Genomic DNA, 19070 nt, shown 5'->3' on the forward strand with positions numbered 1-19070 from the left:
CAAAGTCTAGGAGGCCAGCTAACATGACAAACAAAGTCAAAGAGAGACTAACACTCGGGCCAGCGCAGTCGATAGTCTAAGCCAAGAGATTATCTAACGGGACCCATGTGTCGGTCGGACACTGAGTCCCTTAGTATTGATGAAACTCTCAAACCGAATTAGTATCATCCAAAGCCAGGTCTTCTTCATCACTCGGGGATAGCACGGTTAGCTATTTCAGGCAAGTAATCTGGCCGATCGGACCTATGGTCTGACCAGACAAACTAGACACTTGGTCTAATCGGAGTGACTGAGCGAAGGATGGGTCCTCGACAACATTCCTCAAATCTGACCTAGTTGCTCTTGCAAGCTACAACCGATCGGCCTACAGAGTGGACTCGGTCGATTTGCCAGCTAAGCATATTAAGGGCCTCTCAATCTAACAGCCTCACATTTCTTTTTGACGTTTTGTGTCATGGATGACAGAGAATATTCCATATGCAAGTTGTACACTAGAAGTTTCCACCCTGTCGGATGCAGAGATTTTGGATCTATTTTAGGAAATGTGTCAAAACATCTTTATGGTTTATCTTTTTTTGAAAATGCTTTGAGATTCGTGCACAGATAAATAGTAACATTATAAAAGGGGATTTCCATCTACAGACGCAAGTACGCTATGCATTGGTGATGCTACGTAATTTTACGCACTCTTAGTCATTGTTCGTCTTATTGTTCATTTACAATTCACTGCCTTCCACTAGAGCATTCACTGACTTGAGTGTCAGATTGTCTATGCTAGGAACCACCTTCCTAGCCTGGTTACTGACATTCCTTTTGACACGTAGAATCGTTTGGAGTCATTTTTTGCTAACCCGAAGTCTTAGTTCAATCAACATTAGGGTCACATACCTAACACATCATCTCCATCGATTTCCGATGGGATCAAGGAATATAATAGTTTTGGTCAAAATAGTGACTAAACAATTCAAAAATGGTCATATAATTATTTTAATTGAAATTGTTATGATTTTTTAATTAAATTTTAATCTAAGTATATAAATAGTGTTTTTTAAATTTCTATCATACTTTTAAAATCATCAAACGACTAAAAAATTATCATTATCAAGATTGCTATCTAGATCTAAAATATAAATATTGTTTATGAAAAACAAAAGATATATATACATAAATAATATTATAGTGCTGTTTCTTTCTAATCTACCCTCATAAATGGATTTTGATTTTCACAGTTTTTTTATTCTATAATAGTGTGGTCAAAATTACTAGATTTATATAATAATTTTAATGGTTTTTAGTTATTTGCTTACTTTGAATGGATAGTCAAACTTCAATGGTCTTCTATTATTCAAATTCAAAATTTGAGCATGATTATAATTAGTTTTGGACCAAAACTGATGCATAATTATTTTTGAATCGTTTAATCATTTAAGAATATGAATGAATCATAATAGCCTCATGCAGTGCGTTTAAATATTCACTTTGAAAACTCACACTAATTTTATTGAATCAAATTATAATATAATTGATTCTTTAGTTCAAATTGACATCAAAATACTATATGTTTTAACTTGAATATTAATATATTATAATTACAAATATATCATTATCATGTGTGAATAAACCAAAATCAATTAAATTTTAAATTCAATTAACTGAAAAACCGAAACAGAATATACAATTTCAGTTATAAAAAAAACTACTTAAAATATAATTTAATTAGGGCGTTGATTTACATCAAATGCTACAAATTCTAGCTAAGAGAGGTTAAATTGATGTCTTATATTTATACAAAATATATCTATATACTTTAAATTTACTAATAAGCAATTAAAATAATATTTTTATGCTTTAGACAAATCAACTCTTGTCAACATAATATTTTTCTAAATTATGATTCCGACAAATTATGTTGCTTTATAAATATTTTTATTGTATTAATACTCTCTCTAGCTACTAAACTACAAGTGAGCTAAAAGTAATAAGAATTCATGCTGTATGATTATTAATGTCAGATGGTAAAAGTTAAAGTCGTCATAAACAACTACCAGTTTTTTATTACCTTGCTACCTACTGAGTTGAAGTCATTCAAGACTTACAAAGTAGACACAAAAAAAAACATCCTCTTCTAAAAATTATCAAAACAGCATTTCACCCTGTGATTAATATTTAAAACATCCTTTTTTAGTATCTTTAATTAAAATTATACTAGTAAGATATTTAGATGGTCATCTAGATATTCACGGTTAAATTCCGTATTTATAAAAAAATAATTTCTAAATAAAAGACACAAACACTTTAATAAAGTTAATCACACCCTTTGATTAAAGTTGGTCTGAAGTGATACAAAAGTTGCTCCAGCATCAAACACAAATGACTATTTCAATTTTACACAGTCAAACATCATCACCCAAAACGAGTTGACTTGACTTCAATATTTGTGTCTGAATTCTGATGGTAAGACTAAGTCAGTCAACGTTTCAATGTTCAACAACTTCACGTGTTTCTCCAATTAGAAGCTAGTCTTCATTTATATATATATATATATACACACTCTCCTATCAAGTATCAACTCCCAACAAATCTACGACCTCCCTTTCCCCTGAAGAGAGAGAGAGAGAGATCCTTGGTCATGGCAACTGTTGGAATCCACAATTTGCAGTCGTCTTCATCATCTCACCCGAGAATTCATGCTTCTCTTAATCCCCCATCCAATTTTCGACCCCAAAGCATCTATCTCCGGCAAGTAGCCAACAAGATCAAGGTCGACGAACTCATGCTGAGACAAGACAACGCGGCCACCATCACCACCATAAGATCCGCTGCGGATCGCCGGGACAACGACTCGGTTGCCAAGCTTCTGGCCATAGCCGAGGCAGTCGCCGACCGTGCCAACATGCACTCCATCATCGGAGCGCAGAGGAACAACTGGAACCATCTCCTCACCAACTCCATCAACTCCATCACCCTCATCGGCGCCCTCATGGCCGGCCTCTCCGCCGTGCCCGTCGACGCAGCGATTCCGCAGCTTTCGGCGCTCAAGATCTCCTCCATGCTCCTGTTCGGCGTCGCCACCGGAATGATGGTGATAGTGAACAAGATCCAGCCCTCGCAGCTCGCCGAGGAGCAGAGGAAGGCCACGTGGATGTGGAAGCAACTGGAGAGGTCGATCCAGGACGGCCTCTCCCTGCGTGCGCCGGCGGAGGCTGACGTGGCGGAGGCGATGAGCAAGGTGCTGGCCCTCGAGAAGGCTTACCCCCTGCCCTTGCTCCCCGGCATGCTCGACAAGTTCCCCAAGACGGTGGAGCCGAGTCGCTGGTGGCCGGAGCCACCATGTCCGAGGGAGAAGGAAGCCCGCCCAGCGCGCGAAACCATGGACAAGAACGGGTGGAGCAAAGAGTTGGAAGAAGAGCTGGAGGGCCTCCTCAAGGTCTTGAAGGTGAAGGACGAGGGACAATACGTGAAGCTCGGGAAGGTGATCCTCCGCTTCAACAGGGCTTTAGCCACCGCAGGGCCGGCCTTCGGCGGACTGGCTTTAACGGGGTCGGCTTTGATAGGCACGTCAGCGCTGGGGGCGCTTCCCGTGCTGCTCGCGGTGGTCGGCGGCTCGCTGGCGGCCGTGGTGAACACGCTGGAGCACGCGGGGCAGGTGGGGATGCTGTTCGAGCTGTTGAGGAACAACGCCGGCTTCTACAAGTGGCTGCAGGAGGAGATCGAGATGAACCTGAGGGAGGAGGATGTGGAGAAGAGGGAGAACGGCGAGCTGCTGAAGTTGAAGTTGGCATTGCAACTGGGAAGAAGCACGTCGGAGTTCCAAGACTTTGCCGAGTACGCCTCTCCTTCCTGCAAAGAGGAGGACGTCGATGGTTTTAAAGGCTTCGCCGGAAAACTCTTCTGAATGCCTGCCTTCTCTCTTACTGAACTTTCACTGTTAACCAAATAGATTGGACACATGAAGTTCTCTCAGTAATGATATTAAATCTAGTTCACATTGTCGATCTCCAACATAAACATACACATTTGTTGTTCGTACAACTTCTAAACTTAATGGGTAGAATACAGCAGCAATAGCAACGAGCTCCTCCTCTGAGCTTTTCCATCACTTGTTCAAGGCCTTGGTCCTCGCACGAAGATTCAAAAATATTCCCCTGCAGAGTACCAGCAACACAACAGCAGCTCACCATAGAGATTGTACCAATTACCCGACAAAATGATGGAGGACAGCAATGAGACAATGGACATGGCAAATGGAAGAAGAATGATACCAGCAACAAGCAACAAGGCTATGGAATATAACACGGAACTGTAGAGGCATGTACTGATGATTTACCCACCCTACCACCGGCCAGAACTGCAAAACTCATTAAAGGTAATAATGGCGGATGAAATGCTAGAAATTATTTGAGAGAGAACGCAAACGCAGGCAAGTCCTACAAACCATCCATGCAGTCAACTGCACTGAGGGGTAATCTTTCTTGACTTTCTCCTTTACCTCTGGCCAAGGCCTGCCTGTAGATAGCACTTAGTATCAGCTTGAGAACTTTTTGTGCATGAAAGGGAATTTAAGTTAGTGGATGTGGATTGCTTGTGTAAATCAAATAACCCAGTTTGTGTAAATCAAATAACCCAGTTTGTTAACATTAATAGATTGTTAACAGGTTACGGGCTTTATGTGGATGGTCCTTGCAGAATGAGCTTGGTAATATAAAGAAGAGATCTTGATTCATTTGGGCATCTTGCCGGAATCAAGAACTTCTTCTTTCTCTTCTCTTCCCCATTGAGATGAGACTCCGGGTTGCCACCCATTCCTGTAGAAGATCCTTCCGCTGTGATTGCAGGAGCTTCTCCGACAATATGTAAGAGACAATGGCATTGGCCTTGAACTCAAGTCAGCCCTTCGATTGCCATTGCATTCGGTTTTGTAATGTAGCCTCATAGGCAATGATAACTAGATCATGTGATGCATTATTTGGTTTCGTTTCGATGTATCATATTTCTTTCAATTGATATTAGAGAGTGGGATTAGCTTATCATCGTCTTTAAGGCGTAAGGATTAGATTTTGACGATATTTGGAACAACGAATCAATGCATATCCGTTGAATCTAGCATTGGATAGCCTAGGATTTTACCTAGATTTTGAGTTATTCACATTATTTCGTGAAGAACACAAAGAACGACGACGGATTTAGGTTTTTCCACCGTCATTCTCAAGCAAATAGCGTATGTGCAAGAAGCAGAAAATGAATCTCGCGACTAATACTCAACTAGTAAGGACTTCTAGTCAACTGCTAGGCTAAAATTCACGTACATAATGTTTTCAGCTCGACTGGGTAGTTCGACCGATGCTATCAGTCGATTGTTATAAGGACCTAGTTGATTGCTACGGTGAAATTAGCGTACAGAAAGTTTTCAGCTCATCTCGACAGTTCGATCGATGTTATTCGTGGGGTTGCGTACAAAATGATTTCAACTCAATTGGGAAGTTCGACCGATGCTATCAGTCGACTGCTAAGGATCAATCCACTGGTGTCCACGGGATCATCTACAGAATAATTCCAAAACAATTGGTGGATTTGACTAATGCATGCCATAAGGACTAGTCGACTAGTGTAGATGAACTCGTGAAGAAAAGCCTTTTGACTCAATTGATGAGTTTGACTATTGTAAACCAGTCGACTGTCGTTCACTATCAATCACCTAGTGTGTTTGGGACTTGGCATATAAGGTGTACCAATCGATTAGTTTTTCTTGTGTTTTTCTTGTGTTTTTCTTCTCATTTGCTACTTAGTCAAATCAATACAATCGTCGAAGCAAAAACTAATAGATAAGGCTAGGGATATTTGTGTAGATGGATGTATATCCATACACAAGATGGTTGGCCCAAAGGAAAATCATTCTTTATGTCATGTTTAAGGAAGTTCATAAATTAAGTTTGACTTCTTATTCATGCATGTTACGTGTCAACCTAAAGAAGACACGATATGCGGCTAGTTAAAAGTATTGTGAGTGATAATTGAAAACATAAATTAATTTAAAAAGTTCATAAATAAAGTTAATCATGTGCATAATGCATCGGCTCAAAGGAAGACGAATTATATATCAAATGAAGACAATTATAAGTTGTTTAGTAAGTACCACTAGCAAGTTATATTTTAGTCCAAAAATTTTAAAAATGTTTCACTAGGTATCTCAATAAATGCTCATACAGTTGTATATTTTGATTGTTGCATTTATATTACTGCACAACTATAAATATACATGCTTTGTTTAGTATATTGAGTTATGTTTTTTTGCTTTTGTTTATGTAGCAGTCTCAATATTTGCTAATCTGAATAATATCCCTGTGCTTACCAACGCAAACTTTGGACAATAGAAAGAGTATATTATGGTATTATTAGGATGCATAGATCTAGATTTTGCATTTAGGCATGATCGTCTGCACCCTTATCCACTAAAAGTACTATGGATCAAAAGGCGATTTTTGACAAGTGGGAGTGATCAAATAACATGTCTAATAATCATGAAGATGTCAATTCTGGAATCAATTAGTGGTTCAATTATTGAGAATGAAGATACTAAAACTTTTATTAGGGAATTAGCAGACGAATCAATTCGTCTCAAATGAAAAGGCGAAACTACCACACTTCTCGTAAAGTTGGTGCCCATGCGGTATAATGGGAAGGGTAATATGAAGGAGTAAATCATGGAAATATCAAATTTAGTTATAAGGTTTAGGACACTAAAGTTAAAAATATTTGAAAGCATAGCTGTTAACCTCATCCTAATCTATTTGCCTACACAGTCCACTCTTTTTAAGATAAGTTACAATACTCAAAAGGAGAAGTGAACACTAAATAAACTTATAACTTAGTATGTATAGGAAGAAGATAGATTAAGACATAACATATCTCATCGTGCTCACTTTACATCGTCATCTCAACACTCGAACAAGAAGAGGAAAAAAAGGTAAGGGTAAGGGCAAACAACCTGTACTGACTGGGGATTTAGGGCATAAAATGCAAAAGCAATAAGATCCAGACTCAACTTGTTAATTTGGTTAAAAGAATGATTATATGAAAAAAGATTATCCCAGATACATCAATTGGTATGTCAATAAAGGTATACTTCTCAACTTTGTTAATTCAAAAATCAACCTACTATACTTAATAACACTTAGTGGATCGATATGGGAGCAACTACTCATATAAGTATAACTATGTTGAGTTACCTATGGAGCCGAATGTCAATTGATACCGAAAGATTCATTTATACGAGAAAGAAGGCCAAAGTAGAGGTTATAGGTATCTTTAGCGTTTGCCTTGAGAACAATGTACTTTTAAATTTGGAAAATACATTTGTAGTGCGATCATTTAAATGGAACTTAATCTCTATTTCATGTTTGGATAAATTTAGATATACTTGTTCATTTGGAAATGAAAAATTCAATATTTTTTTTAATTTTATATTATGTGATATTGGTTCTTTGATTGATAAACTATACAGATTAGCCACTAAAACTTATACGGATAATATTGTGATGCATAGTATATGTACGAAACGGACGTTGATAAATAAGAATGCATCCATGTTGTAGCATAGACGTTCAGGGCATAGCTCTAAATAACACCTAGAGAGGTTAATATCACTAGAAATTTTCAATTCCCTTGATATACCATATTTTGGTGAATGCATTGAGTGTATCAAGGAGAAAACAACTAATAAAAATAATAAAGATTCAAGACAATGGAGTCTTAGAACTGATATATACGGATATATGTGGATAGTTCCCTGAAACTTTTTGGAATAGTCAAGCATACTTTATGTTTTATGGACGACTATTCGCGATATGGATACATGTGCCTAATTCATGAGAAGTCTCAATCCCTAGACATGTTCAAACTTTTTAAAGACGAAGTTGAAAATCAACTAGGTAAGAAGATTAAGATCGTAAGATCAAACCGTGGTGGTGAATACTATGGTAGATATGACAAATCAAGTGAACAACGTCCTGAGTCATTTGCGAAATACCTTGTTGAGTGCAGAACTGTGGCGCAATATATCATGTTTGGAACCCCTCACCAAAATGGTATAGCAGAGCGACGAAATCGGACCCTAAAGGCATGGTGAAGAGTATGATGACATTTTCTTCTCTACCAGAATTTTTAGAGGGTGAGACACTCAAGACTGCAGTGCACTTACTCAATAGATTTTAGTAAGACGGTAACGAAAACCTTATACGAGTGCGGATAGGTAAAATGTCTAATATTAGCCATTTGCATATCTGGTGTCGTCCAACTAAGTCTAGGCCTTATAGGCCTAACGAAAGAAAATTGGATACAAAAACTACTGTCATTTTATAAGATCCTCTGAAAAGTCAAGGGCTTCAAATTTTTCAACCCCTTGAGTAAAATCTTTTTTAAGACAAATAATAGTAAATTCATTAAAGATGGTGGGAGCACTAAAGTTAGGGAAATATCACTTGAGGAAAACATTGGTGATCCTAATATAGTAACTACTGATAGATAGTGAAATGATTATCATTCCACAGATAGCGGAAGTTGTACAATAAGAATGGGTAGTGAACCACAATATTCCCATATCACCTCCAATTCAATGGAAAGTACATCGGCTCAAATAAAGTTATTCCCTCTTACGGTTGAGCATAACTCTCAATCACCTCAAGATCAAGTGTCATTAAGAAAAACCATTAAGGAGAGGAGATCTACAATGTCTCGTGATTATGTATATCTCCAAGAGCACAAGTTTAACATTGAGTTAGAAGATGATCTCACATCTTTTCAAGAAGTCAAACAATGCCCTAATTAGGAAAAGTGGATTGGTAAAATCTATTGGTTGTAAATGAATATTTAAAACCAAACGGGATCCACATGATAATGTGAAAAAGTATAAGACTTGCCTAATCGCTAAGGGATTCACTCAAAAAGAGGTCATTGATTACAAGGAGACTTTTTCGTTGATTTCGACGAAAGACTCTTAGGGTAATCATGACATTTGTAGCTCATTATGATCAGAGCTCCATCAAATAAATGTTAAGACTACATTTCTCAATGGTGCAGAGAACTAAATTGAGGAAACTCTAGACATGGTGCAGAGAACTTTACGTCAGGAGATTCAAAACACCTACTATATAAATTAAAGAAGTTCATTTTTGGTCTAACGCTTACATCTCGTCAATGGTACCAGAAATTTGATTAAGTGATTTCTTCATATGATTTTAAGGAAAATCAATTGATCAATGTTTATATATCAAGTTGGGAGCAAGTTTATTATATTTGTTCTATATGTGGTCGATATTTTGTTGACAAGCAATGATAAGGGTCTTCTACTATAAATCAAGTCATTTCTACCAATTGAATTTTAAATGAAAGATCTTAGTGATGTATCCTTTATCTTAGGTATACAGATTGTTTGTGATCGTTCAAAGTGCACACTTGGACTATCACAAAAGGCTTGTATAGAAAAGGTGCTCATTCGTTATAACATGCAAAATTATGCTCCTAACAAAACTCCTGTGTCAAAGGGTGATAGACTTAGCTAACAACAATGTTCGCACCATAAACTTGAAATTAAGAAAATGCAACAATTCTCTTATGCATCAGTAGTAGGGAGTTTAATGTATGCTCAAATATGTACATGTTCGAATCTTGCGTACATTGTGGAGATGTTAGATAGATATTTGAGTAAGCCTGAACCAAAGCATTGAAAAAATGTAGAGGATTATGCAGTATTTGCAAAGAAATAATGATTAAATGCTCATATATTGGAAATCAGGTCATCTGGAGATAATTTGATATTCGGACTTTAATTTTGCAAGATGCTTATATAGTAGGAAGTTCACCTCAAGTTATGTTTTCATGTTGGTAGGAGGGATTATATCATAGAAAAGTGTAAAACAAACGTTAATAGACATCTCCACAATGGATGCCGAATTTATAGTCTACTAGGAAGCATCCAACCATGGGATATAGATGCAGAACCTTATGACAAGATTACATATCATTGGGGGTATTGACAGGCCATTGAGGATTGATAATAAAGCTAAATTATATTTCAAGAATAACCACAATTCGTCGAAGTCTAAACATATCCACATAAAATTTTTTATGGGTAAAAAAAGAGTTCAGAGTGATCAAATAACGATAAAACATATAAGGACATATTTCGTGTTAGCGGATTCGCTCACCAAGGGTGTGTCAACCAAAGTGTTTAATCAGTATGTGCTGAATATGGGGGTTCTTCATTTTGACGAAGTACTCATTTGATAGAAATCAGCATTTGGTGTAATGCTCTATATTAATGAACACATGTATTTTTGGCTTATTGTATGTACTAAAGTTCTACATGTGTATAAAGTTTTGACTCTCTAACATAAAAACATCATGATTTACTATTATGCTTTTGCATACGATATTTGTAAATGTGATGTAAGACTCTATTTTGAGTCATAAGGTTAAATCATGGTTTACTATGGCGGTTTGACACAAAATATCGGTAAACATAATTTGGGCCTAGTTTGGGGGTCATAAGGACTATTGATTAATCACATTTCGTGTTATTTTCATACTACACACCCACATTTGATTTATGTCATTAATAAATTAGTAATATGACTACTGTTGGGTCTTATTGCAATTATGGTAACTCTAACTTAGTCATGTACTAATAGAATTAATGGACTAGATTATTTAAGGGATATTTTACCCATAAAATTTTGGCATGTTAAACTCAACTAAGTTGTATGGTGTATATGGTATCATGTATAATCCAAGTGAGAGATTGAAGGATTAAGTCTCCATAAAGTGGGCTAATACGTGAATTAAGACATACAACAATTGTCATTAAGAATTAAACCTCATCAAGTGATCTAATGCATAGTGAATGAAAGGGGGTTTAAGTTATTGGATATGAATTGCTTGTGTAGATCCAATAACCGGGTTTGTTAATATTAATGGGTTGATAACAGTTTATGAACTTTATGTGGGTGGTCCCTGCAAGATGGTCTGGTATATAAGGAAGATCTTGATTCATTTGGGCATCTTGCTAGAATCAAGAGCTTCTTCTTCCTCTTCTCTTCCCCATTGAGACGAGATTCCGGGTTGCTGCCCGTTCCGGTAGAAGATCCTTACATTGTGATTGCCGGAGCTTCTCCGGCGACAAGAGACAATAGCATTGGCTTTGGACTCAAGTCAACCCTCCGGTTGCCATTGCATTCGGTTTTGTAATGTAGTCTTACAGACAATGATAACTAGATCCTGTGATGCATTATTTGGTTTTGTTTCGATGTATCATATTGCTTTCATATCGTACAAAAGAAACTATTGGATTATGCAATCTAGGTTCGACAAGACAAATCATACACTTAATCAGCAACGAGCATTAAAAGTATCCGATGAAGTTTTCCTTTTTGTATAATACGAGAAGAAATATAAATATTATGCTTCAAAGAAACTTACTCTCGACGATCAACCCATAGTACATCAAGAAAAGGAAATGGTTCCAGGGTGAAGATGTCACCTGCTCCAGGAGCACCTGAAGGAAACAACGTGCAAGTCAAAATCTATTAACAAAGACTCCTGTAGACATGATGTGCTATGATAATTTTGAAACAATATGAACGCTAACCAAGGAAACAACAGTAGGGCATGATGTGCTATGATTATAACAACAGATATTTATAGGCATCGTATGTAAAGTTATAAGAACCATTGATGTTTGACCTTAACCCACCCCAGCTTAGGTATCAATCAATAATCTAAACTACAGATATGCTCATTGGTGAAGTCGTCTAGAGGATTTTGCTCCATGATTTATAGCCAACACAATTATCTAGATAAATAAATACAGTCACAAAGCTCAATCCGTTTGAATTATCTAATGATTTGATCAAAAATTAGGGGGTTAAACAGATTGGCAAAAAGGCAACAAGTTATGGACTTAACATTGAAAATCAGGTATGATGTTGTCATGTATGTTGTCTTGATTCAAGAGATAGACAACTTCAGATGAAATTTTCCTCAAGGATATTCTCCTATGCCGCATGGCGGAGGAGGGGCTTATTCTTGGATTCACTAGAATCCATTGGAAAGATCAGCGGAAATGATAACAGGCTACTCTCCTAGGTGGAGATTGTTGGACCAGCAAGAGGGGCTACTCCATCTCTGTAACTCTTTAGAAGTTGGGCACAAAGCTCCCTTATGTTTGCCTCCACCTACAAAACCCACCCTAATGTTGAGAGAGCAGATTTTTTTCAAAGAGCTCCATTACCTTGGAAGCTTACCACAAGAGTCATGGTTCACTGGCGTCTATTTCAATCGCACTCTTGATAGATCAGAGCACCTTAATTTTCAGGTAATCAAGGAGCCTCCAGTCTCCTATTCAATAAAATGGGCAAGAGCTTTGTGATTTAGCACTTTAAGGTAAGAGATTTACTTGGAGTCATGTTAGAGGAGGGGACACATGTTTTGCAAGATTGGACTTAATTCAAACTTGGCAACTTGCAAATAATTTCTTGGTTGTTTGGGCTTTAATTATTCCAACTTGTTTAGTTGACCACTCACTTTTGTTATTCAAATCCTATGAGATAAGCTTGCTAACTTCAAATATATTTTTCTTTGAAATTTCAGCATGACTATTTTAGCATGACTTCTTAAGTAGAGTAAGCAACTTAAAGGCAGAAATCATACATCCTTACGGATAAGCAAGCTTCGATTACTAAGACTCAAACTGAGAAAGTGGAGTAAGTTTGTTTTGGTCCATTCAACAAACCAAGAGCAGTTTCTCACAGCAGAACTTGGAAATATAGCATTTCTAGAAGAAATCAATCCTCAACATCAATCATTGGCTAGGGCAAAGAGGGAGTTTCACATCAAGCTGGATGAGATAAAAGAAGCAAAGGCATGACATTGGAAGTGACAAGTTAAACTCAGATGGGCAAAAGAGGGAGATGAGAACTTGAGATATTTCCATCTTGTGTCAACATTGGAAGAAAGCAAAGAAATACAATATCCACACTTCATGTTGGCGATTCCATTATTGAAGATGGAAGTGGTATGCTAGAGGCTTTTACCACACATTTTGTGAATTGAATAGGTACTTTCTCAAACTTTCATCCTGTTCTCTTGCACTGTGATCTATTTGGTGAACACGGTAGGTCTCTATATTTTCTAACAGTGATATACTACAAAATGAGGCACTATTTTTTTTCTCTAAAAAAACCAGATTATAGATTACACCATCAAATCATAGTAGCAACAATTTCAATGTTTAGTGGCCTCGCAATAAATCTAGAGAAATCCTCACTTTCATACATTTGGGAGTCAACAAGCCAGAGGAGAGAGTCTAGCAAGGATCTTTTGTTGCCTTCTTAGGATCTTCTGATATCATATCTCAGTTTCCAATTTAACATCAGTAAGCTAAATAGATCGTATTAGGATTATCTTATTGTTAGTGTCACAAAGGTTGCCTATCATCTGGAGAAAGACTCCTTTTGATAAATAGAATCCTCACATCTTTTATTATTTACCAGCGATCAATCTATACCATCTTGATTTCAACAAAAATTAGATAATATTTGATGAGGTTTCTTCTTGCACCACCAATCTTCAACATCATAAGTCAAATTCTTGGCATTTTGGAGCATAGTATGCAACCCCAACCAGGATGAGGGGCTTGACATTCTTAGTCTAAAGAAGTACAAGATTGTCTTACTTTGCAAATGGTTTGCAGCTGCTTGATATGCACACCTTGGAGATACATGGTCGAGGTAGCATATTTTAAACCCAAGGGATGAGAGGCGGCCACACCGGATAGCTCTTAGTCCATTACTTGGAGGGGCATTTTGCAAGTGTGAGACTTCTTGTTGCAGTGACATATAAATAGGTTCAAATATTTGAGGTAATGTCTATATTTGGTATGGTAGATGGATGGGAGATAAAGTTCTAAATTGGATCTTTCCATCCCTTTTCATTATTTGCACAACCTAACGAGGAAAATTAAAGCATTTGAAACTCCTTTCTCTCTCCTTTCTCTATTTCGGCACTGCATTTCACTAGCGAAGTGTGTGCAATTGAATTGCTAGTTTTGATAAAAACGATTAGAAGAGAGCTTGGCGACTCGAAATAGTTTAGCATATATTAGAGAAGGATGGAGTAACTAGGGTAACTTTGCAGTTAAATCTGCATATGCGATGAAGATATTTAGAGGAATAAATACTCCCTAGGTTGGGTTGATCTAATGTTTGCACTCTGCAATCAAAGTTAAGATATTCAATTGCTAAATGTTAGAGAAAAAAATGAAAAAAAAAAGGAGAAAAATGTAGTTCCCATCATTCAATTGCATCATGTGTAAGGAAAAGATAAAAGAAGATGCCAAGCACCTTTTTTTTGTCGCTACGCTGCTTGCTGCTTCTATCAGATGAAGATAACTTTTTGTTTAAGCTTGTGAGCGCGTTTATCAAATATAAGATGCTTACATGTTACTTTCTTTATATTGCCGAGGAATGATCAATTTAATTGGATGGTGGCTTATAAACAAGACATACAAGTATAAGTTCACAGTTTAAAATCTTGAGTTGTTTCGCCCGATACAAGCAAAACATTTTGTTTCGCCCGCGGACAGGCACAAGCACGCCTCTGGTGTTGGTGCGGCCCAAGGCCCCGCGAATAAAGCTGTTAAACGAGCCGACTCGTGGCAAAGTGGTCATTTGGCAAGGCAGGGCCAACCCATCATCTTGGCGGGTTGGAAATTTCCAACCCAACTCAAGGTGGGTTGTGGGCTAGTTAATCTAAATCTAACCAAATATACTGGAATGAGAAATTTTTATTTCTCTTGCGTGCCTTTCTTTTTAAGTTACTCTTGAATCTCTGTGACTGGATTTGAAAATATAGTTATACTGATTATCCGATTTGATAGGCGAGTTGATTCTAGATGGTGAAAATTGGCCAAACATGTGTTACTTTATTTTAGCTTTCTATTCTAGATGTCCACTCACTCTATAATTTGTATTTATTAAATTAATTGTCAACTTGAACTTTTTTTCCATGATTTCCCTAATTCCTGTAATATTTAATTTGTTTCTGATGCCTCCTAAATCACAACTTTAGGGTAACTCGCCTATAATATTTTTTCCCTTAACCTGTAGGCCACCCCAAGCTCGTCGCAGACCGACTGACACAGGTCGCAGGCCTAGAACCACTTTTAAATGGGTTGATAAAATTTCAACTCAACCAGCTTAAATTGGTTAGCAAGGCGAGCCAATCGAACGGGCAAATCCAAATTGACAACTCTACCTACGAACACCTCACGCGAGCTTGGTGATGCGTCTGGACACCTCGCACGAGCTCGGAGACGCGTCCGAACACATTGTGCAAGCCCGGCAATTCGTCCGGACGCATCGCGCGAGCCTCGTGACTCGTCCAGACACATCGCGCGAGTCTGGCGACGTGTCCGGACGCATCGCACAAACCCAGTGACGCATTTGGATGCGCCGCACTAGCCCAACGATGCGTCCGAACGCATCACGTGAGCCTTGCGACGCGTCTAGATGCGTCGCGCGGGCTTGGAGGCACCATGTGGCAAAAGGTGATTCGCTCGCCCCCAACGCCCCCGCTAACCCGTCCTTGGGCCAACACGGAAGAGGTAAATAATGGGTGACTACTAGCAATTAGTGCAGGTAGCCAAGACATGCTCGAACGCGCCGAGTTTCGACCCCAAGACCTCATGTGGTAACACCCTATGCCTCAACCACCGTACCACCCGCAGGGGACTAGGCTTGGAGGCACCATGATAGCAAATGACGAATACGCTCGCCCCCAGCGCCCCCGCCAACCCGTCCCAGGGCCAACACGGAGGCGGTAAATCACGGGTGGCTACTTGCCTTTGGAATAGTGACTAGCACATAAGGGAGGCATTTACCTCGGCTTTGCCGAGATTTAAACCCCAGACCTCATGATGGCAACACCTCATGCGCTAGTCACTAGACCCATCCGAGGAGACTAGACTTGGAGGCACCATGAAACATAGGTTGAAGGTTTTTTTAGTTAGGTATACTTAATAACTTAGGTTAATAATTTTAATCAATTGGACAATTTAGATAACTTTATTAAAGCCTAATAAAATTATCTCATTAATTTAATATATATATATAAATTTTTTTATTTTTTATTTTTTAATATTTAGATTAATTTTTTTTAGTTTATATATTTTATATTTAAAAAATACCAAAATCATATCAGCAAGGCACAATATTGAAACTGTATCGTCGAAATCTTGGCACGGTTCAAAATTTTAAACCATGAGTTCAACTACATGGATGGATACATATGACTTTGGTATTTGTGCAGTTTGCCTTTATGTAGCAAACATATTTGATGGTATAATTTAATCCACTAGAAAAAGTGTAAAGTTTTACAAGGCGAGCCGGAGTGGTTTGAATCCTCAATCAGGTGGGAGTTGTACGAATTTGTGCCTACGATACGGGCAATAATTAGGGGCTACCATATAGATTTGTACGACCAGGAACTGAAAGATGATGTACAAGCATAGTTTTAGCCTTAGGATTTTTGGATAATGAAGGAGTACTTTGATACCATGCCAAAATTAGAGATAAATTTTTACTTATAGATGATACCACATCTACAAAATAAGGAAAAAAAAACTTATCAAATCTCCTAAAATCAGCAATAATCAAAAGAGTATATATACACACACACACACACTTAAGGATCTTATAGCAATTAATTAGACAATTAATAGTTGTAACTATATAATAGAGCAGGAATATACTACAATACCCTACACTTATGGATGACTTTCTCACATGCACGATTCTAAAGAATTTAGAATGGAAAATGCATAATGATCTTCCAATCCAATATTATGACAATTTTAGATCTAGTACATACTTGGAGGGGATTTGTAATTCTCTAGAGGATCGAGTCCATGTACAACCAATAGGCAGCTACTATGAATTCCTAAGAATAGTCAACTACTTCATCCTAAATCTGATTAAGGTTTTATTGTATAAATAGTATGTTTCATAGTGAGTTCTATATCATGGAAAATGTATTGTATATATTGACTTAATGTTTCAATGGTTAATGTTTCAATCATGAAAGTGACATGATTAGTCACTCAATATCTTTTCAAGAAAAATTGTGAAGCATGCATTCCTCGAGTTACCAAATTAGTGAAAATATGTTTACTTGAGCATCCTTCCATACTTGCACGCCTTCATCCTCATTTTATCATATTGGCTATTAACTCAAGTGTTGAATGTAAGGCATTATGTATCTTAAAGGAAAATGTTAAGCAATTCAACAAAGACCTAGAGATGCATAAAAATACCTTTTTAGCCACCGTCTTGGAGTCTTTCTTTCCTTTGAAAATGATATCCAACAACTTGTGCAAGTAATGCCCAAATGGTCCGCCATAAGCAAAGCCAAAGAGCTGAAGTACATAACAGCAATTTGTCATGCTATATGAAGGGAAAATGTGTCTGCAACTGGAAAAAAAATGTCATTTGAGTGATGATGTGGACAGAGGATTTGAGGAATTCAAGGAACTAACAAATGGAATAATGAACAGTGAGAAGTTCACAATTAAAAATTCCAAATTATTGTAATGCCGGAGGCAAGTACAGCAACATATTTCATATAAAATATGGTAAACAAAAGATCCACCATGCCATAGAACAATAAGGCAATATAAGACCAAAGCAATCATGAAGACAACTTAAACATCCTTCTTTAGTTCTTTAATATAAAGTGGCAAATCGCGTAATTAGTTGAAAATGAAACTCTGAATGTGAGCATGATAGATTGCTGGTGAAATTTATGAATTTTAAATATGACCATAAATACACAACAGTTTGCAAAAGTCAATTGATTCTAAACTAAGGGTAGATTACCAGTATGTTCTTCACTTCTTATAATTGTTGGAAGTGTGTTCTTCCTAAAAATCAGAGTTGTTTCCAGAAGAATCAATGGTAAATCATCTAGGAGATAATCGAATGCTCTTTAAAATGTAGGAGCCTAATTCTACCTCATTCAGGATGAATTTGTGTTACAATACCCAAGAAAAATGAGAGAAAACTTCAAAAACGTATTTAAGATAATATGAACAACTAATAAATGCCCCCGGCCATGTGAGAGATGACAAATACACGAAGAGGCTGACCAAAGAAGTCTTGATTGTTGTCGTGTTGTACCACCACCGAAGGAAAAAATTGCGCAGATCAAAGTGATAAAATCACATCTAACCCAGTCCAGATCAAAACACATCCCAGCAACAAGGCAAGAGGACAATACCACTTTTAGGAGAAGGCGCCTCAGCTGGATCTTCGGAATGCCCGAGAGCTTCTGCGCCGCCGAATCGCTAATCCCAGCCAAAACGCCGGCAGTGAGCATCTAAAGCCAACGAAAGGAGGATGAGATCGCAGACTAATCTCGAGGAAAAAAACACGATTTTTTTAGGCAAGTCGGGAGAAGGATCGTTTACTTTGGTTCTCAGAGGGTGGAGTTGGAGTTGAAGCATGTAGTTCTCCCATCCCTTCTTCACCACGGCGCCCATCCTTCTTCTATCTGTTTTGGTTAGATCGAGAAGTGGGCAGTGGAATGGAAGCGAGAAAAGCGGCTAGTCGGCGGCGGAGAAACCCAAAGAGGTGGAATTCAGAAGATAGCCGGCGTGGGAGCATCTTTACCGCATCGCGGTCCAAGACACTGGAACGTCGCAAAGCATGTGGGAGATTTTGGTACAGAGGCGGCCAAAATATCTACGGCAATTTACCAAAAGGCTTACTATAATTAATGTATTTACCAAAAAATGCATCATGATTTTGTATTTATCAAAAGGCACAGGTAAATAATGTATATTACCGAATATAACCCTACCGCCAACCAACACTCTGATCAGTCATCATTTCCCAGGCATTCGAACCACATTTTTAAAAAACTTAGATATTAAAAAAAAATGATCATTAGGGTACCTCCCTCTTTCGTGACATGCGAGTGCAGCTCGGTCTTGTGAAACCCTAGTTTAGTGTTCGTGAGCCATC

At 37.7% G+C, this 19070-nt stretch overlaps 2 protein-coding genes across 2 annotated transcripts; one reads left to right on the top strand and one right to left on the bottom strand.

Annotated features, from left to right (window-relative positions):
- The first annotated feature begins 2629 nt into the window (after positions 1-2629).
- LOC122004507 (probable F-box protein At4g22030) lies at positions 2630-3895 on the top strand. The gene has a single exon (XM_042559384.1). The coding sequence runs from the start codon at positions 2630-2632 to the stop codon at positions 3893-3895; it is 1266 nt and encodes a 421-aa protein (XP_042415318.1).
- Positions 3896-3941: 46 nt separating this feature from the next.
- Positions 3942-18765, bottom strand: LOC122006190 (peroxisomal membrane protein PMP22-like). Its single transcript, XM_042561597.1, has 7 exons — positions 18515-18765; positions 18325-18423; positions 17363-17464; positions 11473-11548; positions 4436-4506; positions 4263-4348; positions 3942-4145 (listed from the first exon to the last, which is right to left on the bottom strand). The coding sequence occupies exons 1-7, from the start codon at positions 18584-18586 to the stop codon at positions 4097-4099; spliced, it is 555 nt and encodes a 184-aa protein (XP_042417531.1). The 5' UTR covers positions 18587-18765; the 3' UTR covers positions 3942-4096.
- Positions 18766-19070: the final 305 nt, after the last annotated feature.

Source organism: Zingiber officinale, chromosome 7B (genome assembly GCF_018446385.1).
Source record: "Zingiber officinale cultivar Zhangliang chromosome 7B, Zo_v1.1, whole genome shotgun sequence".
NCBI lineage: Eukaryota > Viridiplantae > Streptophyta > Magnoliopsida > Zingiberales > Zingiberaceae > Zingiber > Zingiber officinale.